The 11,193-nt window shown below is 40.7% G+C and overlaps 1 protein-coding gene across 1 annotated transcript; it reads right to left on the minus strand.

The window, feature by feature from the left end:
* Positions 1-10,175: 10,175 nt before the first annotated feature.
* CLDN25 (claudin 25) lies at positions 10,176-10,865 on the minus strand. The gene has a single exon (XM_014855715.2). It carries the CDS (start codon positions 10,863-10,865, stop codon positions 10,176-10,178), a length of 690 nt encoding a protein of 229 aa, XP_014711201.2.
* Positions 10,866-11,193: the final 328 nt, after the last annotated feature.

An 11,193-nucleotide genomic window follows, 5' to 3' on the forward strand; every position in this document is an offset into this window, starting at 1 on the left:
TGTACGGGTATCCACTTTGTAATTTGTCAAATTTAGAAAGCAAAAAAAATTATTTTCTTAAAGCTGAATTTCTTATATTGTGATTAAATTAATGTTTAGGCCATCTTTTACAGATACTCAGAGGTGCTTTTGTGTTTTAAAGCTAATTGCAAACATTTGTTTCATGGGAATTGATCAGTTTTCTTACCCGTTGGTTACCTTTTCTTTTTGGTGAGGAAGATTGGCCCTGAGCTAACATCTGTGCCAATCTTCCTCTATTTTGTATGTGGGATGCCACCACAGCATGGCTTGATGAGCGGTGTGTAAGTCCGCACCTTGGATCCGAACCCGTGAACCCCAGGCCACTGACGTGGAGTGCAGAAACTTAACCACTGTGCCCCCTGCCATTGATTACATTTTACTATTTAAAATTCTAAGTACCACCATTTACCTTTCACTTTTAAATCCCTGTCATTATTGAGTACTATGCACAGTTATATTATTTCACTTAATATAACAACCTTGCGATGATGATGGGGACTATGGTTTGTCCTAAGTCAGAGAAGAAAGTAGTGCAGCCAGGTGGTCTCACTTCATGGCCTTTGCTTTTAACGACTGCTCAACTGTCCTTGGTAATCTTGTAAAATCTTTTGCTTTGTATCTTTCCAAATTAGTTATTTTCTAATGAGCTATTGGGATTTACAGTTGGCCACGAAAGGAGCAGATGGACATCTGTAGTGTATAGTGTGTGGTGTTGAAAAGTTTGTATCATTTGGATGCACTCAAACCACCAGGGGGAGTCCTGAAAAGTCGTTTCTTTTTCTTCACTGTAGGTACAGCTTGGTTTCTTACAGGGTCCACAAACTGCCTGAGACCAGGAATGGTTTTTACATATTTAAAGGGTGTGAAAAAAGGATGAGGAGTAGGGAGGTGGGGAGAAGGAAGAAGAAACCTATATGACCTTTACCTAAAATGATTCAAGAATTTGGGCAGGGTACTTGACATCAGCATAAATTCCGTTGAGACTGGGGTTAGCCTTTCCATGGTTACCTGAAATTGCAATCCTTTTCTGTTTGTATTTGTTAGCTCTTTTAAGACCTATGAGGCATATAAACTCATTTTTACCCTACCCACTTGAAGAAAGAGGTGTGAAGTGGATACATACAACAGAACAATTTAAAGAACTAGAGGCGAGGATTGAATGAAGGGCTGGGATATATCAAGGGTAGGATAGAAGGGGGAATTAATTGTAGCTGTGATCTATTCATTTTTATTGCTCAGTTTATTGTATTTCATTGTATGAGTATATCTTAAAATTTATTCTGCTAATTGTTGTTTAAGTTGTTTCCAGTTTTTGCCTGCTACACATAATGCTGCCAGGAACATTTATGTACGTGCCTTTTGATGCGCGTGCAGATGCATTTCTGTTGTTATGTAACCATGAGTGGAATTACTGGGTCATGGGATATTTGGGTCATAGGAATAGATAAATATCTTTATTAGATTCTGCCAAACAGTTTACCAAAGCGGTTATGCCAATTTAACCTCCCACCAGCAGTTTTATAAGAGTTCCAATTGCCCTATATTCTTGTCAAGATTTGGTTTTGTTAGTATTTTTAATTATGGCCATGCTGGCAGATGTGTGATGATATCATTTTAATTTGCACTTACCTGCATAACAATGATGTTGAGCATTTCTTTATATGCTTACTGGCCTTTGGTTATTCTCTTCTGTGAAATACCTGTTTAAGTCATGCCCACTTTTTTGTTGGATTTCTTGTCTTTCACTTATTGATTTATAGGAGTGTTTAAAAATATTCCAGTTATGGAAACTTTTTTGATTATGTACATTTCATGTATCTTCTCCCACTCTGACTTTTCACTCTTTTATCTTTTGATGAAAACAAATGTTTGATATTAATATACTCCAATTTTATCAGTCTTTTCCTTCATGGTTAGTGCTTATGAGACCCTGTTGAGGAAATTATTACCCAAGGTCATCAAGATAGTCTGTGTTATCTCTCAGCAGTTTTGCTGTTTTACCTTTCACATTTAGCTGATAGGCCCGCATCATTTATTGAAAACATTGTCAGTTTCCCAGTGCTATGCCTTTGTCATAAATCAAGTGTCTAAATGGGGGTCTGTTTCTGGGCTCTTTTGTCTGTTCCACTGGCCTACTTGTCTACTTGTACCACTATCACACTGTCTTAATTAGTGTAGCTTATAAGTCTTGATTTCCAGTAAAATAAGTTGTCCAGTTTTGAATGTCTTCAAGATCATCCTGGCTATCCTTGATCATTTATATTTCCATAAAAGTTTTAGAATCAGTTTGTCAATTTCACACATGCACACACATCTCCAGGGATTTTCATTAGGTTTACAGTGACTAGAGAGAATTTGGAGAGAATTGACATCTAATCCGTGAACATGGTATACTACATCTATTTAGGTTTTCTTTAATCTTCCATAAGATTTACTCCTAGATCTTTGAGGGTTTGCAAACTACTGGAAATGTTGTCATTTTAAAAATTCCATTGTTAATTGTTGCTGGTATCTAGAAACAAATTGATGTTTTCATATCAACTTTGTATTCGACAACATTGCTAAATTCATTTATTAATTCTAATAGTTTATCACTAGTTTTTTTAGATTTTTAAAATACACGATGTTATCTGTGAATAATGACTTTTAATTCTTTATTTCAAGTCTCTACGACATTTATTTTCTTGTCACACTTACTAGGACCTCTGGTACAATGCTGAATAGAAGTGGTGATAGTGGGCATCCTTGTCCTCTAATATCAGGGGAAGAGGTTTTCAATATTTCACCACTAAATATGCTGTAGGCTTTTTGTAAATTCTATTTATTAGGTAAAGAAAGATTCCTTGTATTCTTAGTTTGCAAACAGTTTTATAAAACTTACAAATGGATGTTGAAATTTGTCAAATGCTTTTTCTGTGTCTGTTGAAATGATTACGTGGATATTTTATTCTGTTCACATGTGAATTACATTTATTGATTTTAAATATTAAGCCAACCATATGTTGCCGGAGTAAACTGAAGATTATGATACAATTTTTATATATATATGAAATTTCTTTTTTATATTTTGTTTAGGATTTTTGCATGTATGTTCATGAGAGACATTGGCCTTTAATTTTCTTTTCTTATAGTGTCCTTGTCAAGGTTTTGGAATCAAGATTATTCTGGCCTTACTGAATGAGTTGGGAAATGTTCTCTCATTTTCTATGCTTTGGAAAAATTTGGATAAGATAGGATTATTTCTTCCTTAAAGCCTGGAAGACTTCATTATTGAAGCCATCTGAACCTAGAATTGTTGTTTGTGTGTGTTTTTTAGGAATGCTTTTACTTATGCATTGAGTTTCTTTCCACACATGTAGAGTTTTGAGATTTTGGGGGGTTACTTCCTCTTGTGTTAGTTTTGGAAAATGATTAGAAGTTTGTTCATTTCATTAAAATTTAAAATTTAGTGTCTGAAAGCTCATATTAATACCTCGTGTGTGTTTTTGTTTTAATGACTCTGGGATCTTAGTGATGCCCCCTTTTCCTTACTGATCCTGGGTGATGTTTCTCCTCTTTTCTTTTTGGTTAGTATTTCCAGGTGTTTATTGGTCCATTCAAAGAACTGTATTTTGGTGTTGCTTATTTTCCTCTTTTGTAAATTTTTTTTCCCTGCCTTTTTTAATTCAGAGCTCTTCAGCAGTGATCCTTAATCCTGGCCACCAATCCAGAATCAGCTGTGTCACTTTAAAAAGGCCTGCTAAGGCCTTAACGGTACAGACACTCGCTTGTTAGATTTGGGCTGGGCCCCTGATGCCTTTATGCTTAGAAATCATCACAGATAATTCTGATAACACAGTGACAGCTGAGAACTACTCCTTTGTAGAACTGCTATGCCTACTAAGAAAGTGGCTCTTAAACGTTGTGATCAACACACTGAATTCTGTGCTTCCATAAAAAGTCTGTAGAACCTCCTTCAATGATAGTTTACAGGTTTTCATGGTTTCTGAGTTAATATATTTTATCTTGGCACATTCCTCAGGCTAACCTGAACTTTGATGGAGATATAGAGAAATATTTTTTTCTACATAATTAACCTTTCCTTTAATTTCCATAAACACGTCAGTTCCTTAAAGTTTACTCACAGGCTTAACTTCCCAGCTGTTTAGTCATTACATTACTTTTCCCTGAGCCTTTAAAAAAATTCTCCACATTCTTTTAAGTTATTGAACAATAAACTGACATATTACTCCATTAGAAGTCAAAGTGGGGCTAGTTTAAGAGAGATTTTAAGGGCATTTCCATTCTTCTTTCAGCACTCTTGATTGCTCCTGGTCATCCATTAAGTTGTTGGCTAGTTAGGATGAATCCTCAACCTCATTGTTGAGTAGTTGATTGACCATTTATAGACAGGTGAATGGGTCCTACAGAGCAGAGACCTTGTCTTTTCCCTTCTCAAAATAAGATAAGCCTGGATTGTCCCTGCTACACCAGGAAGAGAAGAAATTGTGATGATAAGCAATGAACAGGAATATTGACTTTGAGTAGAAGTAGGGGATAGAAACCTTCTAAATTATTTAGGTGACTTGGAATTGATAAGCTGGCACAAAAGTGATACCCAGGAACCACCAGTAGTGAGCTTTGAAAATTAAATGTGTGCTAGTCCTGGTGTTAATCATATTCATAGAGGGATGGCCACTTTTCTATCTAGAGTCCTGATGATGGGTTAGAGGTATCACTGCCTGCCAAAGAAGGTCTTCCCAAATTAGCATTTGGATTTTAAGAGTAAGGACAGAATCCCCAGTGATGTCATGAAAGTAGCATGGTCATTCTCTAAGTCATCTTGACTGTCCCTACTTAAGGAATAGCCAGATCTCATTCATGAGTTAAACAGTTCTACAGCTTTCCTGATTTGTAAATCACTGATGAATCAGTATGTCTCTTATGAAGATGTGGTTCATGGAAAGAATATTGACATCGGAATCTGACACATCTGAGCTCAAATCCCAGCTGAACCTGTTTTCCTGATCTATAAAACAGGAAAACACAACTTTGCAGTTATGTTTTAAGGGCTAAAGGAGACAGTAGATGCAGCAGTGACTCTCTGTAAAGTTGAGCTCCAGATGTGGTTTTCATGGGGAAATGTGTCATGGGGCAAGAATTTTAAGGCTCCTTCTGACCTGTGTAGGGGCCAAATAATTGGGGCATAATGTAGATATCCAGTGTGTTATGGGCTTCTGGCAAGTGGATGTGTTCATATTAGCCAATCTGATTAGAAGAGAGAGATGTTAAAGGGATCAGAGCTTGGAGATGGCCCTGTGGCCTAGTAGTTAAGTTTGGCACACTGCACTATGGCAGCCTGGGTTCAGTTCCCAGGAGCGGCCCTACACCGCTTGTCAGCAGCCGTGCTGGGGCAGCAACCCACATACGAAATAGAGAAAGGTGGGCAGAGATGTTAGCTTAGGGCTAATCTTCCTTAGCGGAAAAAAGGGGGATCAGGGCTTATGCTAGATAGAAAAATAACATTATCCCCTATCTGATTCTTTTCCTGTTTTAGATATATTTTTTTCTTTAATCATTTTATTGAATGGCCTGAACTTGATAAGGTACAGTGAGTCAATAGCTTTCTTTTTGTTTCCACTGCTACCTTCCAATATGATGTTTTGGATCTCCTTTCCCTGCTCCTTGACAGCATCTCAGGAAGATCGCATAACTTTGTCAAGTTTATCTCAAACTTGACAATACATGAGAATAATCTTCATGTTTTATAGAGTCCAAGCCAGTCTAGATCAGGAGTTCACTCTCATTCATTTGCTTCAGTGCTTCTCCCCTCACCTTAGTTCAGGCCTCAGCCTGAAATTCAGGGACTAGCAGTAAGGAAGGAGCTGTAGAATGTTCTTTCACTCTCCCTGCTCCATTCCCCCCACACCCCCAACTTTGGCCAGGTGGCCACCCTAGAGCCTGGGGGAGGAGAGTTTATATGAGAAGGCAGAGGACATTGTTTAGTTTTTTAAGAGGCTGCTAGTCTTGTTTGTAATACTCTCTTGGTTCTCAAATGTCCTTTGTTATGGCAAAAAAATCCAGGTCTTTCTCAAGAACTTTCTTGGGTGCCATCCTGGTGGAGTAGGAATGGATGAGCTCAGCAGGGGTGGGATTGGTCTGTTTCAGACACTGGTCTTACCTTCTGGGAGAAGCTCCTGTCTATGAGTGGTTCTGTTAGGTCCATCTCCACCCCATTCCTCACAGGGAGGGGTAGAGAACATCACAATACTCTCAACTGTTATGAATTCCCTTCCAGGAACCTTCCCTAATGAATCTGTGTGCTTCTCTATGTAGGCTATTGGGTGTAAAGGCCAACCAGTTTGGCCACTTCTCAGCAGCAGTATGTTGAGCGCTTCTCTTTATGGGGCATACATCACCCATGGGACTTGGCTTTGAGGCTCTATTCAAAATTCTGGGCAACAGGATAGTCCATGCCACATCCTGTAAATGTGGAGAGGTAGTAAGACAAGTGACAGGCTTAAAAAAAAAAATCCATCACTTAGTAGAGTGGAAAGTGAACTCAACTTCTTTCGGTTCCATGTTAGAGGCCAGTGACTGCAAACATTTTCCCAACTCTGACTTTTTTATTGTCCTAACACTGCTGCTAAGACACATCTCCTATCCAGAAGCCCATGAAACTGTTTCTGACTTCCCTCCCATCCCCAAATGCTGCTAACCCACGTTGGAATCCCTTAGGACTTTTTCCCTAGAGCTGATCTCAGAGGCTCATAAGAGTAACAGATGAGTATTTTAATAGGGACTTTCTGGAATGCCTTATCTGCTAATGGTGAAATTTTCAGACCCAAAGGCAGGCTGGTGGAGAAGATAGCACTGAACACATCAAATTCTAAATGCATCAAATTTGGTGAGTCCGTGAGTTATTTTCTTACAATGCTTTGCACATAATAAAAGCTTTTGACTTGAAATACTGTTTCTAATACGCATGACAACACATCTTTCCATGTGTAACCACAATAAAGAAATGTTTTTAATGTGAGAATAATTTGCCACAAATATATGAGAAAAGGCCGAGTTGAAGCCAAGATATAATTAGTTCTATTTTTATTTCTCATTATTCTCCCTACAAAACAGGTAGATAGAAACATGGGCAGTTTTAGATGAAAAGCATCTTCACCCTCGGACTCATTCTCCACAAGCGGATTCTGGCCAGAATGCAGATCACATTCCCTTCTGGGGAGGACATGCTGTTGGCTGCTTGAGAACCAGTCAACTGTCCCTGCCCCACCCCCATTTTAAAAAAATGCCTTTGTGTTCCCTGTGAGGAGAGTTAGGAAGACAGACTATTTTCTTAACAAATCTTTAGTTTGTGTCTGTTTATTTGCAGAGGAAGCCATCATCACATGCTGATGAAAAATATCAACACCTGCAAACATGAGATTAGGGTGAGGGCTGCGAGTCACCAGCAGGAGCAGGTGAGCCACCTGGCAACAAAGACTCTGTTCAGACCTCAACAAAAGCACAAAGGATAAGATTTTTCTTTGTAGGTCTTTGGTTTTTCCTTCTGCTTTGGTGCTTAGCTCTTCCTTTGGTCTGGTGGGTTGTCTCGGCAGCCCGTCTCCGTGAAGCAACAGGATGGCATGACAAAAGACCACCATGGCATCAAAACCTGGATTCAAGTCCAGAGCAGCTGGTTGCTCACCTTGGGCATGTTGCCTAAATCCTCTGATCTCAGTTTTCTCATTAGCAAAACAAATAATATCTGTTCTCCCGATCTCAAAAAAACTCAAGATACGTCAAATAAAACTACCAAGAAATGTGGAAGTACTTTGTAAACTCTTAAACCCTGTACAACTATGTGATAGGGAAACTGCACAGGGACACAGTATTAGAAAAGGGAGAAAAGGAGCAGACTACTGCCACAGTCACCTGGGGCTGAGCTCCTATTCCTGGCCGCACGCTTGGCTTCCTGAGAATAGAGACAACATTCCTCAACCTGACCTACGTGCCCTGCAGGATCTGGCTCCTTCCTACTTCACCAGCCTCACCTTGTACATTTTCCTCGCTCCATCTAGAACCACTATCCATCCTTTAGCTTTTAACCAGTTACCGCTCCCATAGGGTACCCATCCATGGCTCCCTGACTAGGTTAAATTCCTCTATTGCATGATCTTATAGAAGCATATATTTTTCCAAATTTGTAAAGTTTGTCATGGTTACAATTTACACTTATTTGAGCAATTTTACATTAATATTTGTCTCCCCTGTTTGCCTGTACAAGGGGCAGGGATAAATTCTGTCTTACCATTTTGTTCCTGGCTCCTAGCACAATGCCTGGCATATATGGTAGATGCTCAATAAATATTGGTTAAATGAGTGAATAAATGATCAGATGCATGAATGATGACCTGAGTCCTTCTTGTAGATCCTGTGGGACCCAAGGGTAACTCTTGCATATTTGAGCCTCACCCGTGGTTGACACTTGGCCCAAAGAGTTTTGAAACTTTGAGAAGGGGTGGTTGAAAAGATGAGCATTGGAACCAGAGAGGGCCAGAATACAACTTTTATGCGAACTACCCTTTTATACTTAGAAATTTACATAACGAGTCATTGGATTTGTGTATGTCAAGTAACCATACACAAAAGGACATGCATAAAAGGAGATGGAGCTTTCTGGAAAAACTGTGACTTCTAGAGAGCCCTCCTCTGGATGAGGAGGTAAAAGTTGCTGAAGATGAAGTTGCACCTGGGCAGATTTGTTTCCTCCAAAAAAAAAATGTAATTTTTCTGAGGAGGGAATTGGCTTGGGCTATGCTTGCAAAGTTGTTTGTTCTCGCATTGGTGTGTGCGTATTCCTGCTTGAGCAGCGGCTATCTCAAGATGGCAGGGCTATTTTATCAAGAAGTGAGAGGTGTCATGGGGCTCTGAGCACAAGCCTCTGAGCCGGAGAGCCTATTTAGGGGACATTGGGAGCCATCCCCCTTAGCTGTTCTCCTGTGGGAATTGTTGGCAGGGTTAATGGTGACTCTTTTTCAACTGATTAAGGGAGGGGGACAGGTGGGAGTGAAGGAGCAGCGTGGATGCTGCAGTGATTGCAGCTGCCAGGCAGCTTAAGCATGAGGCCCCTCCTTGAGGACTTGCAGAAATGCCTGAGGAAGACCTGGGGTGGGGTCCTCTGGCAGAAGGTCTGCCTGTGCAGGTAGGACAAGCGAAGGAACTTGGATCATTGCTATGAAAGGGACTTTATTTGTACTCACAGCCTGGGTAGGTCTGCTGACATTTGGGTTAAAGTTTAAGGGATTTATAATGTGATTTTGCCTATAGTAAAAGATATTTCTGAGGAGCTGGTACTTCTCTCCACATATGTGCCCACATTGGGAAGTTCTTGGGCACAGCTACTCTGGGCTAACCAATTTGTCCCTGTTTGACCAGGACTTTCCTAGTTTTAGCACTGAAAGTACCCAGTTCCGGACAAACCAGGATTGTTGGTCACCCTACCACTCACTCACAGTGACTATTTCTTACCTTCATGCTGGGAACAGGGCAGACCACTCATAGACTCAACATAGCGGAAACCAGAGTATGTCTTCCCTTTGGGATATTAAGGATCTACGAACAGCCAAGATATATTGTGAAACTCTTTCAAATTGTGCAACTGAGGCTAAAAATGGATGCAAGGAGGGTTCCTATCCTAAGGGGCTATTCTGGGCCAATAATTCATTTTCATTTGCCAAGTCATCTTCAGCTTTGTCTGTCTGTCTACCTACCTACCTACCTATCTATCTATCTATCTATCTATCTATCTATCTAATCTATCTATCCATCCATCCATCTGGTGACTATTCGCACTAGATTTTCTATGATGGATACAATTTTGTAATATACTTTCCTTAGTAATAAATAACATGAAGTTTATAATTAATATTACAAGTTTTAAAATAGTTTATATAAATAAAATCTCAAATCAGAAAAACATGTTTGTTAGAAACTATGCTTTGATTTTTCATTCTGAAATTAGAATCACCATATCACCAAGATAGTCAATCCTTAACAAATGGAACTGTGACCACCACCCCCCAAATGAGGCAAACAAATACAGAGTGATGAAGGGTAAGGAAGAGAAAGGATTCTACTGACATTCCTTTATTCCAGAGATTCCTAGGCAGAAGCTAGTCCTAGATGAACAGGTTCTTAGGTCTTGGTGTTAGATAGAAGGAGCCATCGAACTCCTCTGCTGGAGCATAGGATGGTGGGGCTGTAGGACCAGTCATCCGGGGAGAGGGCACATCTTCTTTTCCCAGGCAAGATGAGAAGATGAGCAGTAACCCACCAAGGGCCAGGAAAATACCAGCAGCCCAGCCCAGGAAGAGGGCATCTCCAAACTCCCACCGAGGCACAATCTCAGGGACGCTGTCATCCCAGAAGTCTTGGATTGTGGCATAGGCCACCCAGGAGACTGGAAAGAGGGTAGTGGCTGAAGCTGATGCCTCCAAAGTCCCTCCCAGAAGGCAAAGCCTCCTCTTAAATATGTGGCTGATCCTGTGAAACTGGAAGCATTCAGACCCAAAGACAGAAAGCAGAAGCCCCAATAGTCCCAGCCCATGGGAGGCTACCATGAGGACACGGGATACCTGGAGCTCCTGGGGCAGGGACAAGAAGGACTCAAAGGCCTTGCACACAGTGGCAACTTCCTCCTGATTCATGCAGACTTCCCAAAGCCCCATGATCCAGGTCTCCATTTCGTTCAGTTCCAAATTGAGAGTCTTCCATTGGGGCAGGGCAGTGGTCACACATGAGCAGACCCAGCCAAGGAGAGAGAGGAGCAGTCCCGCCAGCTGGACTTTTCCACGGAAACTCCAGGCCATGGCTGCTCCCACCACAGAGGCAGAAAGTTAAAAGGAGGCTTGGAGACTGGTTAGTGGGGAGACCTTTTGGGAAGATTGGGCGGAAGATTTTTCATATTTGGAGAGGGTTCCTGTTTCAGTTTTCTAGGCGGCAGCTGAGGCAGGTGCCAGGAAGTTGGCAATGTTTGGGTTTAGGGCGTGTGCCCAAGATCGGATGTGGGTGTGGATTTTGGGAGAGGGTCCCGTGAAAGGTAAGAAAGCCAGACAGTAAGCTATCAATACATATTTGGTGAGTAAACTCACAAACTTAAAGTTAAAATCACTCCCCAGTTCTGAGATGACAAGAATG

The sequence above is a fragment of the Equus asinus genome, chromosome 20, assembly GCF_041296235.1.
Source record: "Equus asinus isolate D_3611 breed Donkey chromosome 20, EquAss-T2T_v2, whole genome shotgun sequence".
NCBI lineage: Eukaryota > Metazoa > Chordata > Mammalia > Perissodactyla > Equidae > Equus > Equus asinus.

Coding starts and splice junctions, on each gene's coding strand:
- CLDN25 (XM_014855715.2), bottom strand. CDS start 10,865: ATGGCCTGGAGTTTCCGTGGAAAAGTCCAGCTGGCGGGACTGCTCCTC.